This window comes from Meriones unguiculatus, chromosome 1 (assembly GCF_030254825.1).
Source record: "Meriones unguiculatus strain TT.TT164.6M chromosome 1, Bangor_MerUng_6.1, whole genome shotgun sequence".
Taxonomy (NCBI): Eukaryota; Metazoa; Chordata; class Mammalia; order Rodentia; family Muridae; genus Meriones; species Meriones unguiculatus.
This window is the reverse complement of record NC_083349.1, coordinates 16,395,516-16,412,959: the sequence shown is the minus strand read 5'-3', so window position 1 is coordinate 16,412,959 and position 17,444 is coordinate 16,395,516. Positions and strand designations below refer to the sequence as shown.

At 47.7% G+C, this 17,444-nt stretch overlaps 1 protein-coding gene across 29 annotated transcripts in view; it reads right to left on the bottom strand.

Moving 5' to 3' along the window:
- Jakmip3 (Janus kinase and microtubule interacting protein 3) overlaps nucleotides 1-17,444 on the bottom strand; it is a 130,402-nt gene that overhangs the window by 47,196 nt on the left and 65,762 nt on the right. For all 29 annotated transcript variants that reach the window (XM_060381645.1, XM_060381668.1, XM_060381633.1 and 26 more), the window contains one exon: nucleotides 12,318-12,815. In XM_060381645.1, coding sequence (XP_060237628.1) covers nucleotides 12,318-12,815 — 498 coding nt within the window. The remainder of the gene's footprint in view (nucleotides 1-12,317; nucleotides 12,816-17,444) is intronic.

The window sequence follows — 17,444 nt, the reverse complement described above, 5'->3', positions numbered from 1 at the left end:
GCCCACTTCCCACCATGGTGGGTCCCTCACAACCGTGGCTGCTTCCATCTGAGTTAACCGTGACTTGCTTCCTAGGGCAGGCACCTGTCACCCTGTCTCAACTATTAGTACTGGTCCTGAACAAGCTCTAAAATAGGCAGTGCTTCTCACTGACAACAGAGGGCGCTCACACCGCCTGTCTCCTTCCGATGGATCATCAGGTTCTGCAGATAACCCCAAACAGATGAACATGCCTTTGGCACCAGCAAATGCTGCTGTTCAGCAGGGTGTGTGGGAGATGAGGAAGGACACAGGGCTTTGTGGTGGGGGCTCATGTTCTTTAAAGCCTGTCCTGGAAGAGCTTAGTCAGGAGGTGAGAGTAGGGAAGAGCCCTTGAGGATTGAGGATAAGAAGAGAGACAAGAAAGAAAATGTTGACCAGATGGAGAGCCTGGGGCTGGCCCAGATACAGCCTAGACAACTGAGGGTATGGAGTGACTAGCTGAGTTGGAGCTGAGGATGCGAGAGTAACAGCTACCTCAGCCTCAAGCCAGTCTGAGGGTTCATATGGAGAGATATTCTAGGCTTTGCACATGAGCAACGTGCAGATGTCCCAGAGACACAGGAAGATTTGTGGCACGGCTCAAAATTAGTTACTGAGACCTTGAGCTGTGGACAGAATTCTCAGGTAGCCACAGTCTTGTGGCAGTCTGCCAACAGAATGACAATGTCGGATCCCACTGGAATCCTCTAGAAAAGCCTTTTAAAATGTTAGCTCCAGACGTGGGAGCGGGGGCAGGAGTTGGCGCTGTATTTATCTTTGTGTGGCCAGCAACTTGGCGTGTTTAAACAAGCGCGCAGTGCAGGAGGGGGATGCTGGAGACAGGAAAGCCTGTGGGGACCTTGGCCCAGCCTTTCCCTGGGATCTCTCACCCTGGAAACAGCTTAACCTTGGTGAGCGGGGTGGGCATTTGGCCAGAGGCTGAAAAGGCTGCTGCAGAGCCCACATTGTGCACTATAATCGAGAGCATCAGGCTAATGACATCGGGATGAAACAGATCCGTTCTAAAACCCACCCAGACCCAGAAAGAAACCAACTCATTCTGCAGAGCCATAAGAACACCCTCCACACACACCCTGCAGAGTCAAGCATGTACCAAAATGGCAACACCCATTAGAAAACACGGAAAAATAACAACCAAGGAGATAAACCAGATTTAAAAGCAGGCTGGGAGAGGAATGAGGTATTGGAGTTCAGAGCAGAACCTAAAAACTAATTATGGTCAATGCACTGAAAATAATCAATAGTGTTAGTGCCTGAAATTGTTTTTCTTGCCACGTGGGAGGGCACACACTGGTAATCCTAGAGGTTGGAAGGTAGAAGAATAACTATTAGTTCAGGGTCATCCTCAGCTGCATAAAAAGGCTCCATGAGGCCTGGGCAATATGAGACCCTGTCTCAAAAAAAAAAAAAAAAAAAAAAAAAAAAAAAAAAAAAAAAAAAGAATGAGGCTAGAGAAATGCTTTGTGTGTAAGAGGATCTGTTGTATACACATGAGAACCTAAATTGTGATCCCTAGCACTGATGTAAAAGGTTGGATGCATCTATGTACAACTGTAACCCAGTGGTGTGTGGAGAACAGAGGCAGAAAGATTGCTGAGGCTTGCTGGACTTCAGTCTGTCTCCAGGCTCGGTGAGAACCCTTGTCTCAGGACAGTGATGTGGAATGTATTACAACCGGGTCCCTGACATCCATCCTCCTCTTGCCTCCATATGTGTTCACGAGCACACGCACCCATGCACACATACAGCATACATATATAGTAATTACAGCACACACAAGACACATAGCATACACACATATAAATAAAAATTTAAGCCTAACATAAGTATTTTATAATAGAGAAAGAAGATGGTTAAAATGTAATTCAATGGAGAATTATAATTTATAATAACATTCAGTATCTAAACTAGGAATTTTATTAGCAGACTGGACACAGTGGAATCACAAACCCAGGATAAAAAGTCATAGAAATATCTATGAAATAAAGAGGGAAAAGAAATACAGGAGAACTGCTTAAGAAGGAGCAGGGTGGGAGCTGGAGCAATGGCTCAGCAGTGAAGAACACTGGCTGTTCTTCCAGAGGACCCAGGTTCAATTCCCAGCACACACACATGGCAGCTCACAACTGTCTGTAACTCCAGTTCCAGGGCTTCTGACACCCTCACACAGACGTAAATGCAGGCAAAATACCAATGAACATAAAATAAAAATGAATTATAAAAAGAAGGAGCTGGGAGTAGTTACAATGTCTAATACACATCTGAGTGTACAGAGAAAAAATGAAGAAATAGTTTAAGTAATGGTCAAAATTTCTCAAACCCACTGAACAACATCATTGCAGATTCCAGAAACTCTGCTGTTCTTGAATATTGGAGTGGGGAGAGGCGATAAGGGGAAGAGGGGAAGGAGAAAAAGGCAAAGGAAGAGGGAGAGTAGGACATCTCTTTTCATCATAGACCCCCCTCAGATGCTAAAAGTATAATCAGAGAACATGCAGAGAAATTTTAATATCAGTACATTTAAAGATTTATATGAATTGGATACATTCCTTGAGGAATACATTTTTACAAAACTTGACACAAGACTAAGAAATATGGAAATGTTTCTATTTATTAACTACATTTCATTCATAATTTAAAATTCTAGTCCCAGTGATCTTCACTAATGAATTTGTCCAAGCACTGGAAGAAGAAATATACTACTACTACTACTAATAATAATAATAATAATAAAAATTTTCAAACAGGGATGCTGGTACACACCTGTAATTGCAGCACCCAGCAGTCTGTGTACTCATACAGAAGTGAATTCAAGGCCAGCCTGGACTACAGAGAAAGAGTCTGCCTACCCCTTCAAAAGCTTGTAAGGAGAACAGGAAGAAAATTAGATATTTCTAAAAATTATTTTATAAAGCCTTCCAAATCTAGATAGCATATCTTGGCAAGAATCCTGTAATAAAATGGGAGGAAATCCTCAATGTAGTAATGAAAAACAAAACAAAGCATAACAACAACAACAAAAACCCACCACCAACATTGTACCACCACGGCCAGTCTTTATCTCAAGACTGTCGTGTTAAGTTTGCATTTACAAAGCAATGAATGTAAGTCATCTTCTTCGTGAGATAAAGAAAAAGACCAAACCATCATCAGCTGAGTTTACGCAGAGAAAGCACTTGATGGCATTCCATAGCCACTCATGGTAAGAATCTCTGCCAAATTAAAGTATCAGGGAGTTCTCTAATCTAATCAAGCAGATTGCTAACCACGCTGCGCTGACAGAATCTTCAGTGATAAAGAATATACTGTTGCCTTTACCCCGAGTTTGGGAAGAGGAAGGATCCAGAGATAATCTGCAAAATGATACTTGTGATCTGAGCCAGTTCGCTAAGACAAGACTACAAGTCAAAGGTGTGAGAGGAAAAAGGAAGGATCAAACTGTCTTTCTTCATAACAATATGATTACATGGATAAAAATCAAGTGTTTTTGTTTTTTGTTTTGTTTTGTTTTGTTTTTTTTGGTAGTGAGGTTAAACTCAGGGTCTTGCACAGGCAGACAAATGCTCTGTCACATAGCTCTAAGCTTGACCCCCCTTTCACTTTTCATTTTGAGACAAGCTCTCACTAACATGACCAGGCAGGACTAGAATTCACAATCTTCTTTCAACTTCCTGAGTAGCTGGGATTATATTATATGCCTTCGTCACCATGCCGGCCTATCCATCGCAGATCCAAAGCCAATCTACACATAGGATATCAGAATTACCAAGAGATGGCTGCAAGGTTGTAGGTGAAAATCGGTTTAAAAATCAATGATATTTCAGCAAAAGACAGAAAACATATTTTAAAAGGTAAAAAAGCAGCACACCAAGTCAAAAAGCATCAACTATCAAATACAAACAAATTCAGCAAAAGAATGCAAGGTTTAGAGAGAACTAGATGAAGCAAGACTGAGAGAAGACAGAAAAAACCTGCAGGACGGCAGCTCTTCCTAACAGCAGGGAGAAATGCTTTTCTGAGGAAAATGGTACTGATCTCAATGGTACAGGGAAAATCAGGATGATATCATAGAACAAAGCTGGAGAGTTTACACTTAGTGAGACTCCAAGACTTCATGGTGGGTGATAGGATTAAGATGCTGTGCTAAGGGCTGGAGAGATGGCTCTGAGGTTAAGAGCACTGGCTGCTCTTTCAAAGGTCCTGAGTTCAAGTCCCAGTAACCACATGGTGGATCCCAGCCATCATATAATGATATCTGGTGCCCTCTTCTGGCGTGCAGTATACATGCAGGTAGAACGCTGTATCCATAATAAATAAATAAATCTTAAAAAATTTGAAGGAAAAGAAGAGATGCTGTGCTAAAGACACAGGGCAGAAAAGCAGGCAGAATTCGATAGCGTCAAACAACCCACAGCAATAAGGACATGTGATATAAGCCAGAACGAGACTACAGTTAACAGGAAGAGACAGGCTTTCCAAAATTAGCTCCATGGTGGCAGAAATTCACAGAGCAAGTAAGGAATGACTCCATACCATTTACAAAAGCAAACATCTCTTAGACCACAGAACAAAACAGTATTTGCGTGAGTGTTTGCATGATCCCAGGATAGGTAAAGGATTCTTAAGGAAGACACAAACTGCACATTTAAAGAACTGACGGATTGCACCTCCTTTATGTCAGGAGCCATGCTCATCCGGGGATGCTGCTGGGGTGTCTGGGGCAGCCATGCTGAGAAGATTGGTGTGCTAGCCAGAATACAGAGAGAAGTTGTTGAAATCAGTCAGGAAAAGACATCCCTCAGCTTGAAAGAGCCAATGTATGTGAACAGATGCTTTATAAAAGACAGCATGTGTTGCGCTCATTTTTAAGCTCTATTTTACTTGGGGTATTTATGCCTTTACCTCCACCAGCCCTTTAACCCTAGATAAGCGAGAGAAGGTTAGTCGGGGAGAGGGGGCGCAGACCCCTTTAATTCTCCCAGCTGTTTAGGGCCGATGGGTTCATTTGGGGTGATACCAATCTCCATCAATAGCAAACACAGCAAGCGCTCTCCCCCAGGTTACCACACTGGAACGTTTCTCTCTGTCTGTCTCCTCCAAGCCACCACACCGTCTGTCTCTGGTCTCTCCAAACTGCTACACCTTCTCTTGCTGGGCTCTCCTATTTATATCCCTCAGAGTCCTAGACCACACGGCTCTCCACGCTGCTTGAGGCAGGCTGTTATCAGATGGCAAAGACCATGCCCTGCAGGAGGCAATTATCAGCTGTGGACAAACTAAAATCCCACACTTGGGATTAAAACAAAAACATATTTACATAACATAACTGTGTTTTTAAAGAAACCAAAACTTCTATGACAAGTGGGTCCACGACCACAAGGATGGGGAGGATGTTCTCTACTGTGACAGAGCTGCAGGGCTGACGGCGATCACATGGGGAACAAAGGGGGTTCTGTCCTCTAGAGGGAGGGGAGGAATGGGGTTCACCCACTTTGGTTAAACTGAGTACACTGAGGTTGGAACTGGCTCTACCCATGGCCGCACAGACGGCAGGAGAAGCCACTACATGAGGCCACCCAACGACATGATGGGGCTATTTGTAACAGCCCAAACCTGGAATGGCTTGACCTCCTTCCAAGAAGAATGAATAGCACAGAGCACACAGCCGGATTCCCAGGGAACACGCTGGTGCGGTTTCCAGGAAGACAAGCCAGAGCACTATGTGGGAAGGGTGTCTCTGGGAAGTGTTTGTAGGAACTTGGTCTCTTAACTCAATGGTGGCTACACTCAGCAGTCACTGGATTTGTGCCTTTCCTGAATAGCAGTTATTCACCAGTCTAAACAAGACAGATAGAAAAACGAGTATGCATGCCCACCCTTCAGCTCCAGCTATGTCTAGATACAGTCTATCTATACATTGAAGTTTTTTAATTAAATTTTTATTTTTATATTAGTTACAGTTTATTTACTTTGTATCCCAGCTGTAGTCCCCTTCCTCATTCCCTCCCAATCTCATCCTCTCCCCCTCATCTCCTCCCTGCATCTCTCTAAGTCCACTGATGGGGGAGGTCCTCCTCCCCTTCCATCTGATCCTAGCTTATCAGGTATCTTCAGGACTGGCTGCAATGTCCTCCTCTGTGGCCTAGCAAGGATGCTCCTCCCTCGGGGGGGGGGGGGTCAAAGAGCCAGCCGTTGAGTGCACTGAAGTTTTTAAAGGCTCATAGGTTTGCCTATGCATGCTCCAAACAAGCATCTTCGATGGACATCTGTGGCCAAGACCTTGACCCCAGAAACTGTATCTTGTCTTGCACAGCTATGACTACTGGGATATGATCCCCAGAAGTTGGACGAACCAGTTGTAGGTTTGCCAGCTGGGCTATCGTGGCTTAAATTTGAATTCATGGGCTTTTGGCAAGACCTGAAGCATTGCTGAAGAGCACTTGGGGACTTGTGAAAGCTTCTGTCAAATTTGGTGGCATGGTTTTCAAAGGGAACTATTGACTGTCTGCTTCATCCAAAAAGAGGGCCGCCATGACTCTCTGACCATCTTCCTGAGATCCTTGTCCTTGGTGAAACAAAATCATGGAAATTCAAGGCCAAGCCCACCCCTCCACCAGGTGCTCGGTGCTTTGGGGATTGGTCTCACTTTTATAGCTTTCTTTATAGGGTTTTCATTAGTGCTGTATATTAGCACACTGCATTAGCTAACTGCTCCGATGGCTGGCAGAGGGAGCTGGAGCTGAACGCCACAGACTTTTATGAGGGAGAGGAAATTGCCTTTTGTCTGTAATTCCTCTGTTTTATAGAGGTTTTAATAACAGCCCGAGGTTGTATTTTAGAAGCATGCACTCTGCGTGCAGCTGCTTTGAGCTTGCACAGCGGAGCCCTCCCAGACTCAATGGCAACCTGCACAAATGCCCCAGCACGCAGCACAGCCCTGTCCTCAGTGTATCACGGGCTGGAGACTCTGAAGAAGACAGTCATCCCTATCTGAGGTCACAGTGAACCTGGGCAGAATGTTCCAGAGCCTTTGAGCATGAGATTCCCCACCCCTTCCATTTCACTTATGACATTACTGAAAATTTGGCCAAGAAAGCCACCAGGGATCTGCTTACCCAGCACTGAGTAGGATATACACAGATGAAACCATGAGAGCGGCACAGGATCCACCTATTACCAGAGAGGGTCTGACCCCCAAACAGGGCAGGGGTGGACACAGAGCTGTGACTCCTCACTCCTCACTCACACTGTGGCCTTCTGGACAAAGTGAGGGGACTATGAAACTCAGAAAGAAGTCTTGAAGCCCTTGCTGTCCCAAGGCTGCCCTATCCTGGACAGATGTGTCGCGAATGTTTACTGGGGGCATCTTGGCCATGCTTCCTTTTCTGACTTCTCTCCACCAGCCTTTCTCTGAGGCTCCTGAGTTCTACCAGGTGACATCATACGCCATCATTTTGGGCCCTGGGGATAGCACTCTGCTGGCTCTGATAGCAGGCGTAGCTTACCCTGGCCCCAGATCAGACTCTAACGATTGGCTGGGCACCTCCTAAAAGCACTGCATTGAACAGACTTGAATTAAAGTCAGACAATGCCTTTGCCAGGGCAGAGAGATAGAACTTCAAATTTCAGTGTCTGTTTTGGGAGGCTCTGAGATGAGCCCAGAGTCTTCTCAGTTCTATTCTCCAGCTCAGGTATCCCAGAATATCTGGCCATGGGATCCTGGTCCACTGTGCTCTGTTTCCAGGGCCTGGACTTTAGCAGAATTCTCAGGCATGTGCCCCACAGCAGCCCCTGTCCATTGACTGATACGCCATCCTCCCTTGAGGCCATGGCCACTGTTCAGATACCCTAGCTTAGACGATACATGAAGGGATGACATCCGTCTGTGAAGAGCTCCCAAGGCCCACTGGTCCCTTTAGAACCATGACTGCTGGTACCTGGCGTTTATTCATACCACACTGAGCTAAGGCTGCATGCTCTCACCAGTGTGCTGAGTGAAGACATGACAGCGTCTCTGCCCAACAGTGCAAATAACAGAGACTATGAAATGTTTCCAAATGTAACAGCAGCCAAGCTTTCTCCATGGGAAAGGCCCTGAGAGCCCCAAGCTTATCTTGCCCTCATGGGGCTCTCCCTACATGTGTGAGCTGAGTTGGCCTGCTGCTGCCTTGGGACTTAGGAACAAGTTTTTCCTGGCTTACTGAGCTCAGGGAGGCCAGTGCCCCATCTCAAGGTCAAAGGCCCAGCCAGCCTCTTACACCCAGACAGACCGGCCCTGCACTGGGACTCAGGGACTCTGTCACTTCTCTGATCCAGGACCACTCTCAGACATGTCCCAGCCCCTGGGGTTAGGCTGCCTGTGGGCAACCTCCCCCCTGCTTTTTTTTTTTTTTTTTCTCTACCTGCTTCAGTTACCACTCCAGACATCTTCTATCTCTGGTATACTCAGAAATGCCTCAGGTTCTTTGTCCATGCCAAGCTCTTGCTCTCTCTCCCCAAGTTATAAGCCTGATACCCACTTCAGACACGTGCACTGTGGAGTCTGGAGAGTCAGCCCAAATTCACAATTGGGTTTCAGGCACAGAGTGTTCTCTTACAAGCTAGGGACCAAGAGAGACAACATAGGCAGTCCTGAGGCCCCCATCAGTACGAGGCCCACCAATAAAGGCAGTGCCACCTGAAGAGACGGTCCTGCCTCCAGAGCCACGAGTCCAGCTTCTGTACTCATGGGTAACAGTGGCTTGACCCGGGGTGACACTGACTTGCTCTAGCACTCCTTGCCTCCTGGGCACAGTGTCCAGCCTGTTTCGGTTTTTCATTATGCCATCAAATTGCACAACACAATTTATCCATGGCTGGTCTCTGGAAGCAGTGGCTGAGGGTGGACTCAGAAGTAGGGAAGAGGTGAGCTGCATCTCCAATGGCTGTTATGCGGGCAGCTGAGGTCAAGGGGCAGAAGAAAGCCCCTAGCCCAGCATGAGCGTATGAACAGTCTGCAATAGTGACACCTAGTGGGAACAGTGAGTAATGCGGCAGATAGAAAGTGAACCCAAGGACCTTTATTTAGTTTTGGAAGGAATGGGACAAGAAACAGCTCTTGAACGGCTGGGCCCATGCAGGAATTTTCAATAGTGTGTGTGGGTATTTAAGCATGGAAATGACAGGTAAAGGATATTCTCCCAAATGACTGTGGATTCTATAGGGGGAAACCCTGAGAGACTTTGAAGCAGGCAAGACCACCTCCTAACTGTCCTTTCATTGGAATGCCAGGGCCTCCTTATTGATGACGAGGGGAGAGGGAGCCAAAGGGTTTACTTCAGAGAGTAAATATCTTTGACACTTAGAAGGACTGAAATAAACAGGGACGTTGAGGCCATCTCCTAGAAAATTTGAACAGAAAGCTAAGGTTGGGAGAAAAAAATAAAAAATGCAGTGCAAACTCCGAGGACCAACTTCTGATGAGCAAATATGGGAGAGAAGATGAGACACAATGGAGGACTATCAGTTAGCAGGAGCTCTCGCCTACCTGGTGTGGACGAGCAAGTGCCGTGTTAGCCACACTGCACGGTGACATTTCAGAGGTGTCCTGAGCTCAAGGACAAGGTAGGGCTGCTGAGGAACAGGGCAGAGGAGAGGGCATGGCATCTGAGCAATGAAGAAAGGTCCAGAATTATTGGGTTGTTCACTGTTTGGCTGCGTGATAGGAGAAGATGCCATGCTTCAAGGATATAGCAAATGGTTGAAGTTCTGTTTTTTGCTGTGTTGAAAGGTTTACTATTCTACTGGAAATGTGGGCTGCATGAGTGACACAGACACTTAGAAAGCTAAGCAAACAGAAAATAACTCAAAGGAGCACACAGGAGAGTGTATGAGCTACGTGGTACAACTGGGATGGACCCTGAGTGTGGACCACAGGCGTGTAGCTCTCCAAAACAGGGACGGGACTGTATATCCTTCCCTTACCCAAGATAGAGCTGCACATTGGATCCTCTCTCTGCCCCTGGATCTTCTCTCTACCCTCCTGTCAGGCTCCGTAACCCAAAAGATGGAGGGCTGGGGGTGTGGCTCAGTAGTAGTGCTTGCCTAGCATGTGTGAGGCCCTAGACTCAATTCCTACCCTGGAGGGGGCATCTGGCCCCTGCTGACTCCACCTGTCTCCCCATGTTGGCCTCTGGTCTCTGTGTCAGTGGAAGGTGAATGGTTTGAACACCTGCTTCTGCTCCCTGTTGGCTTGGGAGCTGACAGTAACTGGCTAGGTCCTGTTCCTGATGCTCTCCTGTGTTGCCCTTGGATCCTCTGGATCTGGGGCCCCAGTGGCCAGAACCAGTGATTACCCATCATGCCTAGGACTCTTCTCATCACCCTCCTCCAACTTTCCTCAGGTGCTTCTCAGAGGATGCACCATCTGTTTCCTGCTGAGATGCACACTATGATAAAGCGGAGCAAGGAAGGTACAGCACTTTGAGAAGGAGGCATTGCGTGCAGGAGAGAGAAGGCAGCATAGACTAAAGTGAAGACAGGTCCAAACATGCTGTGACAGTCTGGGATAAAGTTCAGGGACACCAGCTGGAGGAGTCACAGGTATTTGTCTCTAGGGAACCCAAACAGAGCTGGGGTGGGACTATGGAGGAGTTATTTCCTGTTACAAGCTTTGTGGAGAAGTACGGTCGCCCTCCTCTTCTACAGACACTAACCCCAAGCAGGACAAAGGAAAGGGCACATGGAGCAGGCAGCGTGTGTTCGTCCCAGCAGCCTGACGGTGGCTTCCTCACTTCCCCAGATAGACAGCCTGGGGCTAACCCACACAGTGTGACAGCACATTCTGTGGGATCTCGGGCCTCATCCTGGGGTCACTAAGGGCATTGGCAACATACGGTTCTGAACAGACAGAGAGTGGTAGAAGTATTGGAGTAGGGGACATTCTGGAAAGGGCTGGGGCTTCCAGGTTAGGAACAGGGTGGGCACCCTGTGCTCGCCACGGTAAAGTCATGTTTCCTTCACAACGCCCAGATGTCCAGAAAATGACTGCTGTCTCCAGAAATTCCATGAAGTAGTGCCCTCTAGCACGTCTCTGGATGCCAGGAACCCAGAGAATTAGAGGAAGGATGACTTCCTGGGAACCGCTACATCCTACTGAGGACTTCCTCAATGCCCAGAGTACCCAGATCCTTGTGGCAGTTTGAACGTGATGTCCCTTGTAAGTCCCTGGCATTTGAATACTTGATCCCAGTTAGTGGCCGTCTGGGAAGGATTAGGAGGTGTGGCCTCATTGGGAGAGGTGTGTCACTGGGGGCAGGCTTGAGGCCCCCAAAGCCTCCATCCCTACATGTCTACTGCTCTCTTTGTGTTTCCTGCTTGTTATTTGAAATGTGAGCTCCCAGCTGTTGCCCCAGGCCTACCACCTGTTACCTCCACTCTGTTGTCATGCACTGTCATCTCTCTGGAATTGTAAGCCTTAACTTAACCCTTAAAAAAAAAATAAGACACCTTGGTCATGGACACCACGGCCATCAATAGAAAAGTAACCAATGCTATCCTGATGGTGTTCAAGATGAGGTAAAGGGCTCTAGGCTCTAAGGTGGAACTCCATCAACCCCAAATACCTGAGAAATACACTTTCCAAGAGATGAATCCCAACCAAACCATTCCCCACAGCCCCTGAATGTTCTTTTAATTTTTAGCACTGGTCCTGAGAATGTTGGCTGGGCCAGTTGTTGCTACAGGAGACCTTCTCTGTGGGCTTCTTCGGATACAAAGAAGGTCCCAGCCAATAAGCACAATGGCCTGTGAAAGCACAATGGTCTATGAAACGGGCCATCTCATGGGGTCAGGCTTAGGAGAATGTCTTCCTAGAGGTACACATGGCACAGGAATCTCAAAGCTATATTCCAGGCACCTCACCAACATGGAGACCTCTTCATCTTTCCTTTTTTGGAGTCTGGCAACTCAGAATCTTCCTGCCATCAGTGTGTGAGCCTGGCCATGCTTCTAGCTTAACCTGGGACTCCTCCACAGTCCCTTGGGGGAAGAAGACGGGAATTCCAACTTGAAGATTTCTTTTCTCAGTGGAGAGCAGGGAGCGCTGCTGGCTATTATGGAGGGGCAGATGAGGTCTTGCCTACCTGTGGGTACCTGGCTCTGCATTCCTGCACCTCTGGAGTCCTCAGAGCTAATACGGAGGGTATGAGGTAAGTGAGTGAGAAAACGAGCTGGTGAAGGACCAGAGCTGTGGCCTGCTGCCCGCCCACCCACCTGCCCACCAGCCACGTACGTACCAGCCTGCGGATCTCACGCTCACACTCCTTCTTGATTCGGGTGATTTCTTCCTGGTGCAGATGGTAGACGCTCCTGATCTCCGCAGCCTTGATCTTGTCAGCCTGGATGACCATGGTCAGCGCCTCCTCCACCTGCTTCTTGGCCCCCTTGAGCTCTGAGATCTCTTGCTGCATCTTGACCTTCTCCACCTCAAACCCCTTCTTGGCCTCCTCCTTCGCCTCACACAGGAGCACTGTCTTCACCTTGTCGGGCGCACCATCCCGCAGGGTGTTGAGCAGCGCCTGCAGCCGCTGGTTCTCATTGTCCTTAATCTTGATGACCCTCAGCAGCTCGGCCTCGTGCTGCCGCAACAGTGCCTCCCGCACGGCCTGCAGCTCCTTCATCTTCTCCTCATGTAGCTTGGTCTTGAGCTCTGTGACCAGGACCGCGTGCTTGCGCTGCTCGTGTTCGCGCACCTGCTTCAGTTCCTGGCTCTTCTCCCGCTCAACTTTGCTGACCTGAAAGAAAGGCGAGAATGAGGTTGTGGGAGCCCCAGACACTTGAGCCAGCGGCACTGGCACACGCCTGCATGTGTAAAGGATTTCTTTCCTGCAAACTTGGGAGTCATCTGACACTCTAAATGTGCTTTTAACTGCCAGTTAAAGCAGGTCACGCTGCTTGGTGGATGGCGTGAGTGTGCGTGGTGGTTCTGCAGCATGCACAGCCCAGCATTGTAGCAGGAGAACAAGGGGAGCTTCTCAATGGACAGTAGAGGGGGCACTGGTGGGTCTGTACCCGCGAAGGACTTTGAAAGTCAGTTCCTGTTCCATCCCTCCAGATAACATTTTCTCACACAAACAATGAAGCTGCTGCACTTACCTTCTGTGGCCTCCTTGGCAAATAGGGAAGCCTCTTAGTGGCCAGGAAATCTGTCTAGATGGCACCTAGTGTCTAGATTTGGGAAACACTGTGACCACATGCTTCACGTTTATCCAGATTTTGGGGTGCTGGCTAAGTGGCCTCTCCAGTGTAGCAGATACTATATAATGGATAATGGCTAAAATTCCCATATCCTTTCGCTGGAGAAGCCATGAGCTCCCCTGTGGTCCATAGAGCTCACCTTCTGCTTTCACCCATCAGGGCCCCAGTTTTCCCTGATGAATAGCTCAGCTCACAAAGATCCACAGCGGCCTGTCCTCCTGGCAGAATTTGACTTTGAATCCCTCCATGAGACCCATAGGCCCTGCTTGGCTCCTCCCACATCGGGGATAGCCCCAGCTCTGTAGTTTACATCTCTCTGGCCACTCGCTCTGGAGGGCACCCACAATTCCTTACCTTTCTGTTGCTTCCCAGAGCTGCAGGTACCCACATACACCGATCCCCAAACACTTTTTCTCACATGTCCTGACTCTTAGATCCCCAAGGCCCAGTTTACTTGGTGACACTAAGAACTATGAATCCCACCACCTGTACCCCAGAGGGACCTGTAGCGTGCTGTGTGCCTGATGGCTTTCCTAGCTTTCTAAGCCCTTCTTTGGAATCAACCAATAGTGGCCCAACAGGATACAGGGATGGTGTCACAGCCCCCTGCATCCCACTGCAGGTGAAGGAGCAGCCTGTTTCTCTTGGAAGAACATCTCTCTCCCAGGCTGCTACTGTTCTGACCAACTTCCTGCTCACAGTAGGTATGCATATTTCCCATAAGAGCTTCTGGAGGACAGCACCTTTATGAATCTCACAGACAGACATGCTTCCTTCCAGGACCCTGAAACAGCCACCCTATACTAAATTTGTTCAAGCAGGTCTCGTCCCCAGGTCTTGACTGCCTTCGAGTCTCTCATTCCCATAGTGGGCATCATCAGCTGTGCTATGACTGCTATATTCCACACACTCTTTTTCCATAGCAGCCAACTCTAGTGACCCCTTCCTGTGAAGGATATCTATTTAATTTAACCCTTGTGTGCCCGTCATCTATTTCTTCTCCTTATACTTTGTGGAGAATCTTGCTGGAGCCATCTTCGAGGCTCCCACTTTCCTTACCCACCGCCATCAAAACCACAGCAAGGCTGCCCACTCCACCTCCAAGTACACCTAAGGTCTTCATGCCTGCACAACAAGTATTTACCTACTGTCTCTCTAGCCCAAGCCTAAAGGCTCCTTCAACTTAACTAGTGCCACGATCTTGGGGAAAAAAAAAAAAAACCTTTAACACAGGGGGTCTTTGGGGACATTTAAGACCCAAACTCTTCGTGATTTATTCGCCTTTATGGCTGGTCTTTCTGCCTTTCTCCCAACCCAACCCCCACCTCACCCACCAGAGGCAACTTTCAGGGGCTGGAAGACAGGTCTGTTTGCTGATGCTTCCCCATATGACAGGCTGTGACACTGACTCACACAGCTGGCACCAGGGCCGGCAGTCTTATTGTCCTCTTAAAGTCCATCAGGTCCCTGACCATCCCTGTGGACACTGGACAGCAGGCAGCCATCCAGCAGTTTGGAATTCTGCTTTGCTGAACAGACCATTACTGCAAAGTAGAGCACAAAAGCACCAGCCAGCCCTACTTAATGTGAGCCTCCTTTTCCAGTTTGAATGGAATCTCAGATATGAAAAAAGAAAATGCAGAGAATCATTTATTTATTTGTTTGTTTGTTTGTTTATTTATTTATTTATTTAGGCTTTTTGTTGGTTTGGATTTTTGAGACAATGTCTCACACTGTAGTTGAGGTTTGCTCAGAGCTCACAGTATGCCATCCAATAGCCTCAAACTCACAGAAATAATCCTGCTTCAGTCTACCAAATGCAGTGAAAATATAGGTATAAGCCACCACATGGTGTTTCTGAATTATTTGAAGAAAGCCCTTCTCTTTTCCCATGGATTCTTTGGCTTATTCCAGAACACTCAATGTGTTTAAAAGAAGGAGGGAAGAATGGCTGGGTGGAGCAGAGATAGCTAATTTCCCCCATGGGTTAGGCCCTGTGGGGTGCATTGAGTCCTGAGTGGGACATGGTAGACCAGAACCAACACCAGTATCCATGGACCTAGAACTTGGCTCTTGGCTCTGTTCTCTCAGCAGAATGGGAATGAGCAAAGAGAAAATGAGTGCATTCTGTGTCATAGAGTAGATTGTGGAGAGCGGAGAACAGTGTAAGCCTGACAGCCTGAGGTGGGATGAAGCTGCATCTCATCTTTGCCTCCGGTCCTCCTGCCCATGGCCGGGAGCTTTGCCATGGACCAAAACGTCTAATTGTGCCCATGGCGTGGAAGGCTTGGCTAAAACCCAGCCAACCACCAGAAGCCCTCTCTTCTCCTGCCCCTCCCACAGTGCCCTCAGACTGGGCCACTAGCTTCCGACAAAACATGTGGCAGGGACAGCCATGGAATCTGGGCAGGAGTTAGTCTCTGGAGGTTCCCAGAAGACTCCTCTGTGCCCTGGAAAAATGATGCTGGGGGATACAAGGCTCAACACAAAGGGTAGCTAGCTCTTCTGGAATTCAGGGAGGCTGACTAAAGACAGACAAGCTGGGGAGGAAGGGTCACCTTAGCTCACAGTGCCAGGGGGTTCATTCATGGTCACTTGACTCCACTGCTTCTGGGCCTGTGTGTGGGGAGGAAGAGCATCCTAGTAGAGGAGGAGCAGTGTGGGGAGGAAAGTGAATGACCTCATGGTGGCCAGTGGCCGAAGATGGCTGCTTTCCACCTTCCATTTCTTTTCCAGTGACCCCCAAAGACTATTGGATTTTGCCATCTATATTTAGAGTAGTTGTTTTCTTCCTAGCTGCTGTTCCTCACACCACCTGACTTTGGACACTCTCACAGACATGCCCAGAGGTGATGCATGTGTCTCTCAGCCTAGCTAACTTCATGACAAGATTAATCATCACAGACTCTTGAATCTCAGAAGGCTGAGACTAGCATTAGGGTTGTTAGCTGCTGTGAGAAATGCTAAAGCCTTCTCAGACACAAGGTGGCCACCAATGCCTACCAGGACCAGGGGGGAAGGCTGCCCCTGGACTCTCGTGCATGGCTTTTTCTTTCCTGCTGATGCTGCTGGCCTTTCAGCAAGATCCAAAGGATGCAATGGGAGGGGGATTTTCTTCACTTCACTTCCTTCAGCTGCTGTTTGGTTGTGGTGGGAAAGCAAGAAGATAAATAATTGATTGTTTCCTCTAATTACTTAGTCGTGAGATAATAAACTGGCTCCCTGCCAACCTTGGAGTACCAACTAACTGTTTTCTGAGGAGCATGTGGATTCAAGCATACTTGATGGGCTTCGGTTTTTTGCAAATCTCTTGGAGTGTCTGTCCCATTTGTGACCAGTGAACACCTCTTCAGGAGCCTCTTGAATCCTCTTGTTGACCCTCACAGTTCTCTCACAGTGTGGGATGTGGTGTAGTCCAGGTTTGTTTTGCTTCTCTCTAGTTGCTGTGACTGCTTTTAGTTTTCATAGAAAGTGATATTTCAAGGTCACAGCCATGGCCCTAGAACTCCTCATTCCTTCTGGATAGGTCAACGGCTAAAAGGGTTGACTTGTCTTTTCCGGAGACAAGTCATAGCATATGTATATATGTATATATGTATGTATGCATGTATGTATGTATATAAATAGATAGATGTAGACATAGATAGATATATAATGTACTATTACATACATCTTGCAAGTTCACATCAACATTAAATTCAAAGTCAGGACCACAGAGCCACTGCCTGACGCCCTGCCCACAGCTGAATCTCTGAATCTTTCACACTGAGCATTTTTGTTCTCAAGCAATCAGGAGGTGATGTGATCCCTCATTCCCCACACTCAACAATATACAGACAACTGGTTCGGGACTCAGCCATTTTGATACTGACAGCACTGAGCGTGGTAACCATGGATGGGTGGTGTTCCTGCACTTTCTATGTGCCCCCAGGTCCTCTGTGTGGTCGCACGGCCAGCTCCACGGCTATTCCAAAGTGTTTCCCCTTCCTACTTTGATTTGTTGTTTTTGTTTTTGTTTTCTTTCTCCCCCTGAGGAATCTCAAAGTATTTTCTAAATCTCAAAATACTCCCTAATTCCCAATGAATTTATACAGATCAAGCCTGGCAGGCTGCCCTAAGCACAAGTCACAGGTGTCTTCAATGCCTTCACCTTCACTGGGGTCTAA